This window comes from Mus caroli, unplaced genomic scaffold (assembly GCF_978045245.1).
Source record: "Mus caroli unplaced genomic scaffold, Mus_caroli_1 scaffold_6, whole genome shotgun sequence".
Taxonomy (NCBI): Eukaryota; Metazoa; Chordata; class Mammalia; order Rodentia; family Muridae; genus Mus; species Mus caroli.
The window spans coordinates 59,774,479-59,792,021 of record NW_028227261.1 but is presented as its reverse complement, the minus strand read 5'-3'; the positions used below and the strand labels follow the sequence as shown (position 1 = coordinate 59,792,021).

The window sequence follows — 17,543 nt, the reverse complement described above, 5'->3', positions numbered from 1 at the left end:
CTGCAGCAAGGAAACAGACTTTTTTTCTGTAGCACTAGAAACGAGCAGAGGATAGCTCTTGTCCTCAGGTCTAAGGCTATAGAGGTGCTCAGAAATATTGACGGCAAACCGTGTTGGATTCGAGTTAGCAGCACCTACAGGAAGCCTGGTTTGGGAGTCTCTTGAAGGCACTGTCTAGCTCTGCAGAGGGATGAGAGCCTGGGGCTGGGTGGTGGGAACTCATAGAAGATAGCAGTTATACTTCTGAAAGCATTGATTCCCTGCCTCTGGGCTCAGGAAATGGGTTAGGAGTTAAAGCTATGGACATATAAGGAGAGATAGACATCAAGGCCTAAGGCCCGACATGAAGCAGTGCCCTTCTGTCGAGATACGTCTTCTCTCCTCCACTTTTATTTTTCACTTTTAAATCATCATCTCCATTTTACAGATAAGACCAGGCTCAGGAAACATCACTTATGCCTAAAACGAGACTCGATGGTTAGTTTGGAGAAGTTTACCCTGCAGAAGCATTTACCCCTTTGTCTGGTCCTTGTTGCTTGTGGAGCCAGGAAGGGTGCGGGGCAAAGAGAGGAGGTGAGCATCTGGAGCAGGTACAGGGGGCGGAGGACCTGGGAGGGCCAGAGTTCGGAGTTTGCCTTTCCTTGCTGTGCTTGAGACTTGCCAGTGCTTTCCTTTGGAGACTTTCAATACTGCTCCTTTCCCGCCCCCTTTCAGCACTGTTTATTTACCTAAGCCTTTATTCCTTTTGAACCTCTTTCAGCCACATGTCCTTCATTTTGCTACAACCCTGGGTCTTTATCCAAGCAGAGCCAGCTCAGCCAATCCACATGCCACTTCATTCACAGCCCGACTCTTAAGGGTAAGGGTCACCATTCACTCCCACCCCCAGTCTCCTGGGAACCGGGAAGTAGGGCTAGAATCAGAATCCAGCTTCAGGATCTGTTTTTCTTTTCAGGCCCTTTGTTGTCTGAAGCTTGAGGCCAGGAGTGATTAATCAGTCTAGGTGCAGTGGAACCCTTGACACTCTCCAGGGGAACTCCAGGCATTATGGAAACCTGGCCTGGTTTTGGCTCTTAGACTGAATTCCAAGCTTTGGTCTGTCAATGTTCAACTAACCCCACAAAACCTCCAGAAGCTTCCAAAGGACTGAAATCCATACCAAAGGAGGAGGTAGAGTCAGAAGTCAGAGAGAGCCTGCAAACTAAGGTCCTTTTCTTTGACATTTCAGCCCTCTTCCCTTCTTAGCTAAGTCTCCCCATGTCCACTTGGGGTCTCCTGAAGTGTCTTGGGGAACTTCGTCAGGACTGCTGGTTCCTTATTCCACCTGTAGGAAGACAATTTTCAGATAATCCTATAAATGAAACCATTTGTCCACCAACGAAAGAAATTTGCTAATGAAAACCAATGTCTGCTTTCCTCAGAAGAAAATACTAATAGTTTCTATGTCACACATACCCGGACTGTGTGCCTCACACATAGGATAGGGTTTGCCCAGGACTGAGGCAGGTCACATAAAGTTGCAGAAAGAAGAAAATATCTTTTCCTCACTACTACCTTGGGCTTGTGTCAGATGCCCCTGTAGCACACAACAGATAACAAGAAATGCAATGGTTTACTGTAAGTTTTGTGTGACCTGAGAGCCCTCCTAACTAAGGTCATGAAGATCCAAAGAAACAGTTTCTTGAGTGCTTTAGGTGAGGTTGGACAGAGAATACAGGGAAGTTTGAGCATGCAGGAAATGTAGCCCAGTAGTTCTGAAATAGAGGTAGCTTAGTGAGGCCTCTGTTCAGATGGTTCTCAGAGAGGCTTTCTCCCTAGACAAAAGGATGTGGCTGACCTCTTGAAGGGAACTTAGCACATGAAGGTCTTACAACCTGCTTCAAGGTCAAGGTCAGAAAACCCAAGACTTTTTTCCCTGCTTCAGAGGAGATGAAAGTAGCACTGCTTCTTGCTCCTGTGGGTTTTTTCCAGTACCTTCAGCACAAAATATTCAGGACTTCAGTGTACCATATACGGAGACAGCATTTCCTTTTCCACACCAACCAAAAATATTGGAGATGATGGCCTAATAAAGTAGAAGACTGTATTCCCATCCTATAGCTGAGAAACCTGGGGCTCAAAGAGGTGGCTCTGTGTAGGAGTTAACCTAGCAAACAGAGAGTAAAGCTGGGAATCAGGGTTCCATCTGAATGATATCAGACCAAGACAAACCAAGTTCTGCAGAATACAGGTCCCTCCGCTTCAGAGAGTAACCCAGTAGGCTCCTAAAGTAACTGTTTTTCCTCACTTGTGCTTTGGCTTAATATCTCTTGTCTAAAAGTCTACAGAAAATGCCTGTTTCTTCCTCAAAGTCTCCGCTGTTAACAGGCATACTTCTTCCTCGTGTCATTTGCCTTTGGAGGCCCCCTGGCTCTCCCAGATAGGTCAAAGTCTGAAGGTCCCAGCTCCCCTGGGACTTAGCTCATTGCCTGCTTCTTTTGTCAGTATCTCCTGGTATATCTGCCCCCTTCCCCCCAGTGAACAGAATAAAGGAAACAACTTCTATCTTTAGTTTTCTACCACTTGATACTGGATGTCTGGCATATTATAGGCATCAATAAGTAGTTGTATTTATAAGATGTTAACAAGAAATTGTGTGATTTAGAGTTTCAGTTTTGAATCTATTTATAGATATATTCCATTGTTAACATTTGTGATACTTGGCCAATTCTCATATTTTTTTTAAATTCAAAAAAAGTAAGTTTTGAGGGTTAACTTGGGTAGAATTAGATTTCAGCTTGACACTTCACTGTGCATGACCCCTGTAAGTCTTTCATGAGTGTATGAATGATTGGGTACCTGTCGTCTGGATGTGCTGTTGACATTAGGAAGAAATGAAACTTTTGCTTTTGCTTAACTGGGGATTTTGCTCGGATTATTTAAGTGTCACATTTCCTAGGTATTACATTCTAGCCAGCCTTTGAGATTTGATCTCTCTTTCTAGAGGTAAGGAGCACAGGAGTAAGACACAATTACCTGAGGGTCTGTTCTCTGTTTTCAGTTTCCTCATTCTCCATTAGATCTTCGTATTGGTTTCCTATTAATTCAAATTATGGAAGAATCTATCATTAAGACAAAAATAATCAATTGACAGATATTGATAGCAAGCTGAATTGTAGTTTGAATGATATTTTGTGTAATTGTGACTTTGTAGATATGAACACATTTTTAAATTACTCTTACTAACGTTTACAACAGTAGTCTGAATTGTGGCACATCTTCCTTATCCCCCAACTCCATTATTCTGTCAAGAACTGTATATGAAGGACAGAAAGCAGATGTTCTTGTACATTTGCCTAAGATAGAGCAAGCCTGTCATTGCATATACCAAGCCAAAACAAGTGTGTGAGCTGCCCTGCTAAGTCATGTGTCCAACACTAGAAATACAGAACTACTGTGGTAGTGGGAAGAACAATCGATGTATAGAGGAAACTCTCCACACATTCTTCAACTCATGGAATCTTCTTAGAAGCCCACAGGCTACTGAGTATTATCTTGCTAATCTAATACTCCAGGAAACCGAGGCATAAGAAGGTTATGAGATTTCACTCACTTGCCAGACTTGAAGCAAAGCCATCAAATCCCAAAGCACCTTCTTAATCTCCCAGATATCTACTAAATGCCCATCCACAAGATTAACTAGCTTCTGGCCCTGGAGAAGGTAAGAGAGTAGGGGTGGGGTGATGGTAGTGTCAAGGTGTGTGACATCTCCCTAGGCTTAAATCCCAGCACTTTTCAAAAATTGAACTTTACTTTATGAGGACTTTGTAGTACATGAGTTTTGTTCTATATCATTCTCTTTCCTCCCTCCTCCTCACCTCCAACTCTTTCCCTTGTTTAATTACTATTGCCCATATATATATATAACCTAATACATATATACATTAAGTAATATATATTACTTAATACATAATACACACACATATGCACACATAAACATGCTTAAACCTTCTGAATCCATTTTGCATAGCTCTTATGTGCTTGCACATAGAATTCCTTTTAAGGAAAATGTAGTTTGGGATTTGTTTTGTGTGAATTCTGGAGCACGCTTCCTTTAAAGCTGAGACAGTGCTTTAGGAACACTATGACTTTAGAAGCTCTTTTAGTTGTGCTTCCTCTCAGCATCTATTGGTACCAAAGTTAACTCTGCAGGCTTGCTCTAGTGGCATAGTGAAAGCAAATTAGGAAAGACAATTTATTCAACTATGTCTTTTGGGACTATTGTGAGTTACTACAAGGAAAGAGGTTTTGTTGTTGTTGTTGTTATTTGTAAGCACTATGAATTAGTGTAGGGTGGGACTAGGTGAGAGCCAGATGAACCTGGATATGCCACCCTCACTTCCTGTTGTAATAGTGATGAACTTGGAAAAATTACTTTCAAGTTTTTTTTTTCTCATGTTGGGAAGATGGCTTAGCAGTTAAAAGCACATGCAGATTTTGTAGATTACAGGAGTTCTTGTTGTAGCATCCATATCAGGCTGATCACTCATCCCTGTAACACTCCCTCCAGAGGAACTGTGGCCCTGATGGGGCCTCCACATATACCAGCATGCTTGTGGGATCTCTCTTTCTCTCTTTCTCTCTCTCTCTCTCTCTCTCTCTCTCTCTCTCTCTCTCTCATTCTCTCTCTCCCTCTTCTCCCTCTCTCCTTTCCTCTCCTCTAATAATTAAAAATAAAATAAATCTTAAGAGAAAACCTTCCTATTCCCACTGTTTGTGGACTTGTGTGGCAATGACCATCATGCAGTTTCTGTTATGTACAAAACAATCTTCTAATAATCAAGTGTGATTTCTAGCCGTTTTTAAAAGGTAAATTATATATGACTAATCTCATTTCCATAAAATTTCAAAATACTTGTCCATGATAAATGTGCTATTGTCATCTAAAAAAATACCTTAAGAAATATCACACACACACACACACACACACACACACACACACACACACACACAAATACCTTGTTCCCACAAGTCATCCATTCATCCATCTACCACAGAAAAAGATTATAAACCCCTACATGGTAAAACCTCCAAATACAATTATTACATGGACAATTGAAGGACAGGTTGCCTGGCTCCCAACTTGTTCATCATGTAGAAGAAAAATATAGGTGTGGCAATAAACAAATTAATTGATAAAGTGATAGAGGCTCCGTGTCAGCTCCTTGAGTACAAAAGATGTTCTGACTGACTGCTGTGCTTGGCGGACACAGAGGGACATGATCCAGAAAGGTTTCTCATGCTGAATGGAGGCTTTGGGATGGATTCATGAAGAGTAATGCAGGAAAGACTACTTCAGGCATAGGGAGCAATATGAAGAAATGCTCAATGACAGATATTTCTCAATCAAACCATCAAGGAGGACAAGCTCCGGGATCTATGACACAGCCTAGAGGGAGTGCCAGGAGTGCCATTTGTTCCGACACTGAGAGAGCCCCTGCATTTCATAGCTCCCATTTGAGAAGAACCAGTGTGCTTTTTGTACCTGTTGGTTTCCACAGCTCTCTTGTAAGTGTGTTTTATTATCAAGGTCTTCCAAAGTGGAAACTAAGATCCCATATCTATATTTCAAAGCATTATGCAGACTCAAAGAAGCAGTATTGAAGTCCAAATATTAGGATACATTAAACTAAGTAGCAGAAATAACAATGACAAAATAATGAAGGAAACAAACAAGCATGCAGTGTGAACCATGGGCTAACCTATACTACCTGATAAGCATGGGTAACCTATACTACTTGATAAGTCAATAGGAGTTTATGAACATTTAAATTTAACCTTGTTAAAATTGAGTAAAATAGAAATGTAGTTGCTCACTTTTGCTAGCTATATTTCAGGTGCTCAGTAGTGCCACTGCTCACTGCTGAGCTGGACAGCTCCAACACAGAACATATTCATGTTCAAAGATTGTGCTACTAGACAGGACTCACCTAAGCACTTTAAATGTATTAACAAGTATATAAGAATCCTCTGAGGAAGGTGATTTCTAACTGTTTGTATGTAAATACTGAGGCATAGATAAAAGATATGAAACTTAACCAATATCACAGGCAGAATGAATCTTTAAATCTCCATTATGTCATCCACACAGGTTCTATGTAGTATACATATTATTCAGAATAAAAGAATTGTATGAATTAGGTCTTCTGCAGAGAAAATCTGCAGTCTTTATACAAGGGTCTTTATATGACTCTTGCCATTTGGGGACCTTGCTGTTGTCCCAGAGTTTCCACACATAAGGCTGGCAGTCCATGTGGAGCTGTCTTTCCAAGAAGGCCAACCTACCTGCCAGCTTAGTGGAACAAGTTTTGGATTTACTTGTCAGCTCATTCCTTCTAATGACCTAATCAAGAGTTGATAAAATCTCAAGCCATGTTCAAAGTTCATCTTATTTTTCTTCTTCTGTGAAGAGTCTCAGATTATTATGTCAAGAGAATAAGCCTCTCTCAGGGCACCAGCACTTAAGACTCAGACTCAGTGAATGCTCATGTGAGTCAAAGCTCCACCTCTGGGCAGCATGCGATGACTTTCACATCCCTGAAGTTCAGTTCTTTCAACTTGTACTGGAATAAAGGGTGTAGTGTTGGCAGATGCTTGCAAACTCAAAAGTACTGTTATGTAGCTATAAAGTGGGTCATAATTATAACACAAATGCTAGAACTTGGGTTGTTTTTCTTCCATATAATCCTATAAAAATTTCAAAGCAGTTGTGGTTTGATAAATTACAGGATAATGGACTCTTAAATCATAACATTTGCAGAGTCGCTTTTTTTCTGTTTGGAAGTATAGTAGGTGCTTAATGAATGTCCATATGGAAGATGGATGGGGTCAAGGGGGAAGGTGGGCAGCTCAGAGAGGTAAAGAAGAAAATTGGCCATTGTTTCTAACTTTTCCTTTTAAGTTTTGTTTTTAAACATGTTGCTTGACATGAATCATGTCTGAATTTTGAGGACAAAGAGTCAGTAAATGGAAATCCCTAAATTTGTTCCTTGAATAAGGAACAGGAGTAAGCTTTTTTTCTTGCTATTGGTTTTTCAGTCATCAAAAACTTCAGTTGAGTAATTATCATACACTAGACATCGTGCCAGGTTCAGAGGACACATAGTTGAAAATGTGACTACTTTGTGTTGGTACTTATTTCTTCATCTGCTAATCCTTCTGAGGAAGTTGGGATAAACTGAAAGTTGTGCATCATGTACAAGACCCTACCCAGCATTGCTGAAGGCTCTGCTTGTCAAAATCTCATCTACTGAGGTCTTTCCTGAAGTACATTACATGCATGGCCTGTGGTTTCTCTCCAGATGGTGAAATGTTTACTCAGAAAGGAGAAAGCCTGCAGCACTCCTACCATCTCTTACTACTTTCTGAGTGCATTTGGGCTTCTTGTCTCTGGGGCAGCTGCTCCTCTAACCTCTGCATGGCCTTAAGAAAATGAAAATGGCCCTATTCAGATTCAAGTGAACATATGAGTGCATTACCTGTGTGCTGCTGTTCAGTTCAAGATGGCACCTGGTAGGACAAAAGAATCTCTCCTGAGAAAAACTGGTAAGAACAGCTCCTTGCTGGTTCAGCCCAGTGTGGCTGTTCTCTGTGTCTGAGGATCGGAGCCTAAGGGTCCTGAAAGGAAGAGTCTGTTATGTGCCCAGTGGACAGAAGCCCTGAGTTTGCTGTGTACTGAGAGCAGCTGAGACAGGAGCATCATTTGGTTTCATTCTGTCATTTTTGAAAAACAGGGGACAAAGTCAAATTTGTAGCGGAACTGGGGGTTAATAAAACTTGGATTTTTCAAACTGTTGACTTGGACACTCAGTGTGCTCTATGGTACACAACATTCCCCAGATCGTTTACCTTATATAAAACAATTGATTTGAGACCACATACTGAGAAAACAAGGACAAATCACAGACTTCGGAGCCCCAGAGAACAATGTCAAATCTTGGCGTTGGTTTTTGTATCTGTATTTCCCCAATTACCTGAACACTCTGACCCTTTGTTTCCACATTTATTAAAGAAAAATAAGATATATTTACTGCTTACGGATTTTTTCCAAATATGAACCATTTGCAAACATTAAGTAACAGAGTAAATACTCTGTAAATACTAAGCATGGTACCCAGATTGTCTTAGATATCTGGTATGTTTGCTTGTCCCAATGGAAGGATATGGCTGATCCTTAAAAGGTAGTTCAGGGAAGGGTGCTGTCATCAGTGATGGGGGTGAAGAATGGTGATGTTAGTGACAAGCCACCTGCACATTAGATATCTGTTCTAAGAATATTGTCTCAATATCAATCAGCAAACCGATTTTATTATTTGTCCCATTTTATAGCAGATATTTATTTTCAAATTCCACTGTTTTCTTGTTTTAACTTTCTAGTTGTTCCATTCTAAACTTAGATAAATTTATAGTGACTACTAAATGGAGAGGAAACAAGTAAAAATGCTTTCACAATTTTCTTCTTCTGCTATTTTTTAGACTTCCTAGAACTGAATGTCTTTGTAATGTTCAGGTTGCCTAGACTACATTCAAATGGAACTGGTTAGAAAGGTCCATGGACAGCAGTCTCTGTGAGAGTTTTGTTACACTAAGGACCAGTCAGCTTTCTTTCTGTCAAGAATCTCACATCAATATCTTTGAGACCCCAGTATTTTAAGTTGTATAGACAGTAAATATTAGCTACCTAGTCTTAGAGAAAAACCAGTCTTCATGGAAAAGCCAACACTTGGCAGTCAGGTTTTCTTACCCCTGCTTCCAGAGCTCTATGCCCCAATGAAGTTTCTCCTTCCTAAGCCTCAGTTTCCTCATTTGTAAAATGAGTATAATAATAGTCAAATAATAGTCAAATCAGGTTAGTAAGTTTTTTTCAAATAAAACAAAACCTAGCTGTACAAGGTTGTGTAGCAAAAGTTGCTGAAATTTGCTCTTTTTTTTCTTTCTTTCTTCAGATTCTTCCTGTTCTAAAGTTCTGATGTCCTAAACAAGGGACTCTGAAGTTAGTCAGGAAGACATCAGTATCATGTGTATGAGTAGGAATTTCATACACAGAAATGTCAGCTAGATATTACACTTAAGAAGCTAGCACCAGTTCACTAGTCGGGGAAAGAGGGTTGAGTTACTGTAGTCTGAGTGTAGTGCACTCTAGAAGGTGCTGGAGCCATTGTCTAGAAAGCTGAAGTCCTGGAAAATGCATCCTTCATGTGAGCCCTGGCTTGGATGAGTGCATTACCTTTTCTCCAGCTCCTACATCTCCTGCAGGGCTAATCTGGACCAAGACTGTACATTGTAGTCCACAGGGACAGCCTCTGTTTACAGAGTAGAACAATAGACTTGATCTGCAAATAGGCCTAAGACCATTGCAGGTTCAGGCCCCAGGGCTAAAGCTACCTACTCACTGGAATTAATTTACTGTGCTGACCAACATAGAGTCTTTGCTGCTGGGCTTCTGAGCAGCTGGGCCCTGAAGGAGTAGACTTACGAATGATGTTAGAACATGTTACTGCTTCCCCCGCCCCTCCCCAGCTCCTTCTCTCCTGCTTTGTCATGATACCGATGCTATTAGTATCAGTAAACGTGTTGCCTGATGTGCTGATCCTACTCTGTCTGTCTCTGGCCAAGTCCTGGGGAGTTCAGAATTTGAGCCTCTGGTTTCTCCATGTGAACTAATCCTTCTGAGTTGAAATTCTCCATTTAAAGTTCTCTCTGCTTCACCAGAGGTGAGCTTGGAAGTGCAAGGTTTTGTTGAAGTTTTCATTGTATTTATAAGCAATCTTACTCTCTATTCATGCCTGAGGTAGCAACTACTTGTAGTCCCTGGGCTACTAGGCGTACAAAAAAGACAGTACTAGCTTCTTACAGCCTTTATTGGAGAAATTTAAAAATTCAATTTGAAGTTTCTAGTACCTTGTCCTCCAGGAGTCAGGGTACATGAGAATATTTATCAGGGAGACTGAAAATGACCTAGATAATCAGGAAAGTCTGTTCTGAAAAAGTAATATTGAGTCAAGAATAAACAAAAGTTCACCTGGGAGTGTGTTGAGGAATAGCATTCTAGGCAGTGGGAAGAACATGTCTTGAGTTATGAATGAATGGGCATCCTTTACTATAGATGCAGAGCAAGGTGGAACAGAGGTGATTTAGATGAGATCAAACTGTTCTCTCTGCATCCCGTGCCTGCACCACCCTCCTCTTCATATTGTAGTGATGCAGGTTTGCTGGTCTCTGGCTTCTCACACCATACTCACAGTATGCTATGAGTGTGCACCCACAGTGTGCGCACACACACACACTGGTTCTTGATGTCTATTTGAGTAAATAAAGATAAAAGGGGCTCTGTTATTAACCTAACTTGCTCTCCAAGTACCAAGGAATCCAGAGAAGCTGTGTGAAAGCCCATTTGTCCTCTTGATGAGAGTTTCTCTGCTGCTTGGCATTCTTAGAACAGGGACTTGTCTTTCACACCTGGAGCTTTGGAAGACCTGGAAATAAGAATGGAGACATGAGGGTCCTAAAGCTTCAAGCATCACAGTGTTCTGTTGCTTCCTCCTTCCATGACCCTGGGGTACCATATATTCTAAAGGATCACATGACCCTGGGGTACCAGCCAGAAGTGCTTGCTTCTTACTAGGACTTTGACCTTGCACCTGTCACTTCACCTCAGAAGATCTTAGATTTTCCTTTGGTGTCTGTTTATGGCATTAATTATATCGTCTAGACAGTGTTAAAAGGAAATTATCCATGTAATACAGAGAATAGACAATGGTATTTAATGGCTGTAGCCCATTTCATGGCTGCCATTTGTATGTGTATAATTATAGTTGGTGTTATTCTGACAAGGTTAGATGACATAATATGGACTAGAGTAAGGCAAAAACAGAATATACTTCCTAGTTTGCCCTTGGCTAGCAAGTAAATTTTTGTTATAGTCATTTGTTTGTTATTTTATATTTTTTAACTTGAGACCAAATATGGGATTCTCATACACTTATGTGTGTTCCCCTTTCTTTAATAAAAAGTATTTTTTGATTTTTGGCTTGCTTTTAGCTTTCTTACACACACACACACACACACACACACAATCTCTTTTCTTAAGAATATTCTGTTTGGTTTTACTTTCCCACAGGAGTGATCGGGGCAGATGTGAGAGGTCACGGGCTCACCTGTGAGAGACAGCCAGTGACGTCAAGGCTGGCTGTCATCTGTGGAACATCATCTTGTCACATGGGGGTAAGCGCACCACACTGAAAGGCAAGGCCACCACAAACAGTGGAGGCAGCCCAGAGCCCAATCCTGGAAACTACTGGCTCCTTTACCTCTCCATTCTTTCTGTCTCTCCCTTCCCTAGCCCAAGCCTGACAGATCTTGCCAAGCCTCTTTCCAGTGGTCAACTTGTTGAAGAAAATGGAAGGGTGCTCAGTGAGTTCACCTGGGCTGCAGAGCTGACAAAGCCCTCCAGACATCTCTCCTCAAAGGGTGGCTAGGTCTCCCTGAGCACAGGTGTCTATTTTCCTTGGCCACTGAGCTCTCTCTCCATCCATATAAATCCATCTCCCTGGGAGTGTCCTGATGATCTATAGAATCGGGTTGCATATCATGACTTCAAAAGAACACTGATAAGCAATTTTCACTGTGCTAATTTTTCTCCATGAATGAGTGGAAAGGCTTTCTCCAAGATTGCAGTAAAATTTAGTGCCTGCCCTAAAATTTATATCTTTTTTAAATGCATGAGTCTGAAAGCATTCCATTTCGATAAGTACCCATTTCTACCATATTTTTATTTAAAAGTCATTACTCTGTTAAAGTGAGATGGACGACTCCTTGGATTTTTCCCAGATGAGTAAAACCAAGGAGAAAGTGGAGGAGGAGATGAGCAGAGAACGGAGGACACAGGGCAGAATCTCAGCAGCGAGGGAGCACAGCTCTTAAATAACTGCGCTTTTCTTCACAGGCAGATGCTTTGATTCAATAATATTCACTGAAACTTTCTCTTCTGTCCTGGCTACTAAATTCTCAGAACAAAAGGATAGCATAGACTTCCCCATAGCTGAGACGGGCTTATGGGTCCTTGAAAGCAGATTAAGCTTGAGATCCCTGTGCTACGCATCTGATCTGTGCTAGGCACTTAGTCTCGCCCTAAGTCTCTGTGTAGAGATGGTTCCCAGCCCCACATGGGGTCCCAGCTTTCTGCAGAATATAGAGTTTTCTATCTGCTGTTTCCTAGTGTGAGCACTGAGAGAGTGCTTCTCTCAGAGAGTATCTGTACAAGGCCAGACTGTGACTACCAGTCTTGTTTTTATAGAGCAGAGAGGGAAGAGTGGCTGACTCAGACGGGAACTCTTGGTGGCAGAAACCTTCCCCATGTGACACTTGAGCTGAACTTTAAGGAACTACATTTTATTTCAAGCTTCTCTGAACTCTAGGCAATATCGTATCGTTTTGATCCCTTTTTGTTGGAAATAGACTTTTTTCTTATATAATATATCCTAAATACACTTCCCCTCCCTCTCCTCCTCCCAGATGTTCCTCACCTCTCCTCCCAGCTCAATTCAACCCCTTTCTGTTTCTTACTAGAAAACAAACAGGCTTCTAAGTAATAGAGATAAAATAAGATTAAAACCAAACACACTGAATAAGATATTACAAACCGAACAGAAAGAAAAGAGCCCAAGAAAAGACACAAGAAACAGATATAGAAACAGAGACACAGTTGTTCACATACTCAGGAATCCCATTAAAATACCCATAAAACTGGAAGCCAAAGTGTGTGTTTATGTTTTTTTTTGTGTGTTTATGTGAGTATGTTTTGTCTGTGTTTGTATGTGTATTATATGTATATATATATTATATATTATATTATATATTTTAGTATCCTTAACTGGTTTTAGAAGTCTCACCCACTCACTTTCAGCAGCCCTGTGCTAGAAGAACAAACCTAAAGAAGCTAGGCCTTCTTAAACCAGAAGTGTGGAACAGCGGCCAGTTCTCCTTTCTCTTGACATGGGTCTAAGCTGCCAGTGTGTCCTCACTGAAATTATTTAAATCTCTGCTATCTTCAGTGGGACACATCTTATCTAGCTTCCCGAATGGAGTCTTGACACTTTTGCCCTCTAATTCAGACTTGCACACAGAATCCGCCCCCCATGGATGGGAGTTGCCTCCTTTTAGCTTCCCTCAGTGCCACTGTCTCTTCATCGGGTGGCACCAGAGCTTTGTCTACTGTATCCTGGTTTTACAAATTACAAAAAGGAGGAAGAAAGCTCTAGTGCTTCCCTCAAGGTCACAAAAATGGTACTTTCTGGAACAAAGACCCAAAAAACGCTCTCTTGGTTGTGGTTTCAGAGATCCAACTGTTTAGTGCTACTTGATATCATGTGTTCTTATCCCATGCCCATCCCAGAACAGAGAGATTGTAGGCATTTGGATTTCCAGATGCAGGTTGTAAATCTCCTAGTATCATTTCAGTCCCGTGATCTGAGTGAACCACTCAATCTCTCTAAGCCTCAGATTCTTCATCCATTATTTAAGAGGCAAGACTGCCTGTACCAGAGAGTTTGTGGATAACATGCATTTTATCTGACCGTGATGTGCAGTTCACCGACACTCAAAAATAGTAATGATACTTATAAAAATGTCCCAGTGATATAAATAGTGCACATGGGACAACTGTTGGAGCTTTAACAAACTTGATGGGCAGCTGCCGTTGGATACAGTGAATGGCAGTCATAAAATGCCAGTTTATTGTCTTTTGTTGGACTGAAAATATAGTCCCCACCTCCACCCTGTTTTGTACTTGCTAGTGTGAAGAGGCCTGTAGGCTAAAGGGATTAATCATCAGCTTTAATGCTATGTCAGGAGGGTTAGACTGTGGTCTCCAGTACCTTTGATCTCCCTCAGGTGCTGGGAACACAGCAAGCGGGCAACAATAACACCTTTGTGAGGTCTAGGAAAGGCTCAGGACTGAGGAAGCACTCCCAGGGAAGCTCAAGGACCCCTTTGTTGTGGGTCTGGCAAATAAAACCACCAACTGTCAGGGAAAATTCACCAGCAGAGAGAGAGAGCACAGGTACCATGAGGACTCTGGGCTTGTCAAGAAGTGGTTTTAAATGTGACCTGAAGGGTTCACCTTTTTCCCATCTGCCATTTCTGATGTCTCCAGCTCAATGTTTAATTGATGGAGAATTCCCTGGTATATTTTGTGCTGATGAGGTTGCCTCTTTCGGATTCAGCTCAAAATAACAAATGAATAAATGAATGCCCACGTAAGTGAGTATTGGTAAGTTCTTGGAAGACCCTCATCTCTGTGTCCCTGTTACCTCTAGGAATGGGGAAAATAGGCCTCAGGCAGAGCACAAGACATTCTAATCTGGCCTTTGATATTTTAGAAGACACAAGTTTGGGCTCCACATTTCTCTTCCCTGTGTGCATGATTTAATTAACAAGGAGGGAACGCTGTTCTTTTGTAACTTCATGAAGGCAGAGCTGCTTGCTCAGAGTTAATCACTGCCAACTCTTCAAAATGCGGGATCACACACAGCAGGGGTTAGCGGGAGGCCAAAAAGTCATAGGGTCAGAGGGAGCTAATCCCTGCCCCTGCTCCAGTGCCCCTTTCAGGAGCTGTCAGGTCCTGGCAGCTAGCTCTCCAGTTAGCTGCACCAATGGAAAGGAGTATACTCCACGGAGCTTTAGTGGAAGCTGGGAGGTAGAAAGATTTCTCCATCTCACGTGAACCTAGAAATAGGAATGTTCTAGCACTGAGTGGATGCTGAGTCTCGTCTCGAAGACAATGGCTTCTTTTCTATCCGCAAAGGAAACACAGGTAAAATACTTAATCTCACAGTTACTCTCCTTTCTTTGTTTTTTCATGTTATGTGTGGTTAGTGGTGTCTTCCCATAGCATGTAGAGAGTTTAGTCGGGACAGTTTTATGCACAACCCTGGCACAAAACGTTAGCTATTGTGTTACCGTTTAAGATGATTCTTTAGGGCTAGAGTATAATCCCTGTGGTAATGGGTTACAATTGAAGATATCACAACAAAGTCCTCTTTAGTTTAACATAGGAAATGCTTAGGGATATGTGTCCATAAAGATTAGTAAGCATACATGCCTCTGGTTCAGTCAGCTCAGAAGGCAGGAAATGTACAGATATAATGAAATACCTGGGGCCAGGTATTTTATAAGAAAGGGGACATATATCACTAATAGTTCTTAGGGTTGAGGGTATAATGATGACATTGGATTTGGTCGGGTGCCCCATCGCAGGAATACTATATTGTGATTGGGTTGGTCAGCTGGAAAGATCATATGGTGGAGCATAAAAACAGAGTCAGAGAGCATCCATGTTTGCACTCTCTGCTCTCTTCCACTAAGACAGATCTCTAGAACATTCCATCTCTGTTCCCTACCCTCCTTCATACCTTCTTTCACTATGCCCTCACACCTAGGGCCTGATCTCCACCCCATGTCTCTGGAACATACCAAGAAGCATTTAGATTGCCCATAGTCTGACCTCTGTGCTATTGCAAAAGATACATGGAACCCATGGCTCTGGGGACTCTGGGCCTAGACAGACTAAAGTCTCCCTCAGACCACACCATTTTGCTAGAGCTGGGTAGTGTTGCTAATTACTCATTGTAACTAACTCAAACGACCTGAGGAAAACCCTCCCCACACCTCCAAAGCACAGGGTAACAGGCTCTATCTAGGGATGCTACACATACGCAGCGCCTGCCAGGGAAAAGGGTAACGCTTATTAAACAACAGTTAGAGCTGGGAAATCAGCTTAATCAATAAAGTGTTCACCTCCTTAGCCTGAAAATCTGAGTTCAGCCTCCAGAACCCATGCAAAATTACCAGGTCTGTGCAGGGCATTAATGACCCCAGCACAGGGAAAGCAGAGACAGTAGGGACACTTGGGTTCACTGAGTGACTCAACCTAAAGTTGCTGGTAAGCAGACCAATACTTCCTTATCTCAAAGGAAGTATATGATGTTACTGAAGATAACTCCTGAATTTATCCTGTAGTCTTCACACACACAGGTATACTTACATCACACACACACACACACACACACACATTTTAAAAACCAGAGTCCTAAGAATCATGGCATCCTTACAGGAATGGTGAGAATTCGGGAAGCCAGAAGTCACAATCCACTGTGGAAACATTTGATCAGTCTCTTAAACAGTAATACCTGCTTGATGGCATAATCCAGCCATTTCTCTGAAAGCTGGGATGCACTATCTAGCAGTAGGATTCTGGAAGCCCACTAGGAACTCGACAGTCAGATGAAAGGTCAGAAACAAAAGCCCCACAAGAGTCTGCCTGGCATCTAGCCTGAGCTCATCTTCCTTCCAGAGACTCCAGCTTGCCCTAAGGAACTGTTTAAGTAGCGAAGGGAGAAATAGGAGAGCCATATTCCAGATTATTTCTGATAAGCCCTGGATATTTGGGGAGTGGGGTGGTAGATGTATTCCCCTCCCAGAGTCACAGGGAAAACAGCAGGGGATTGAAAGTTCTAGATGACACTCTTGGTGGAGTGACAATAACAACAAATATTTATCACATTTTATAATAGCCTGTGAGGATATATCATCACAACTTCATGCAGCTGTCAGAGTTATCTCATCAGTACACAAGGAACAATCTCAGTGAAAGAAGCTAGCTACCAGGGCACAAAGCTAGCAAATACTAGCTAGGTTTGCAACTCCAGCTATGGAATTCCAGAGCTCCCATTCTGTGTTCTTAGTATAGACAGGAGACAAGCTGGGGGTTGGGTTGGCTCTGCACACAAATATTTTGCAAGAAAAAGGCAAGAGTATCATGAGGCATATCTTCTCCAAAGGGGGACAGGATCTGTAGAGTTGGGGCTGGACTGCTGCTATATGACAATGCTCCATTTGCCCTTCTTGCCAGCATTCCAAATCACTGTCATTCAGGAGGCCACTAACATAAAGAATACAATAAAAATAAACAGCATCACTTGTCACCATCCTCCCCTGGGAAGACAGTGTTTATAAGACTCTACGTAATCTCTTTTTTTCCCCTGCTGGTTTGTGGTCAAGTACTAAATCTGGCAATTTGAAAACAGGACACCAGCTTCCCAACTCATGAAAATGTTTTTTTGTGGAAGAGCATAAAATGAAAAACACATTGATTTATTTTCTGCTTTTTAAAAAGTGGGTTAATAGTTCTATGACTGCTGAAGGGATATGTACATTTTGTATTTGTAATGTTGTAGATGGAACAAGTAAGTTAGTAGACTACAGTTACTCTTCCTAAAAAGAGAATATGTTCTTCTTACCACTTTCCTATCACACACATGTTAAGCAGTCATTGTCTTATTTGTAACCCCAGCAAATGTAGTAATCATTATATTGTGAGGCCGGTGTTCAGATAAAGGAAATGAAAGTTAAAGAGCATTGAGATGTAGGAAGAGGAAGAACTGGGCTAAAACCATAGCATAGGAAGTCCAGGGTCACCACACTGTGATATTTTCCTAATAGTTCTA

At 41.7% G+C, this 17,543-nt stretch overlaps 1 protein-coding gene across 7 annotated transcripts in view; it reads left to right on the top strand.

Annotated features, from left to right (window-relative positions):
- Nucleotides 1-17,543, top strand: part of Fggy (FGGY carbohydrate kinase domain containing) — a 369,309-nt gene that overhangs the window by 201,079 nt on the left and 150,687 nt on the right. For all 7 annotated transcript variants that reach the window (XM_085839183.1, XM_085839184.1, XM_085839180.1 and 4 more), the window contains exon 8: nt 11,159-11,262. In XM_085839183.1, coding sequence (XP_085695309.1) covers nt 11,159-11,262 — 104 coding nt within the window. The remainder of the gene's footprint in view (nt 1-11,158; nt 11,263-17,543) is intronic.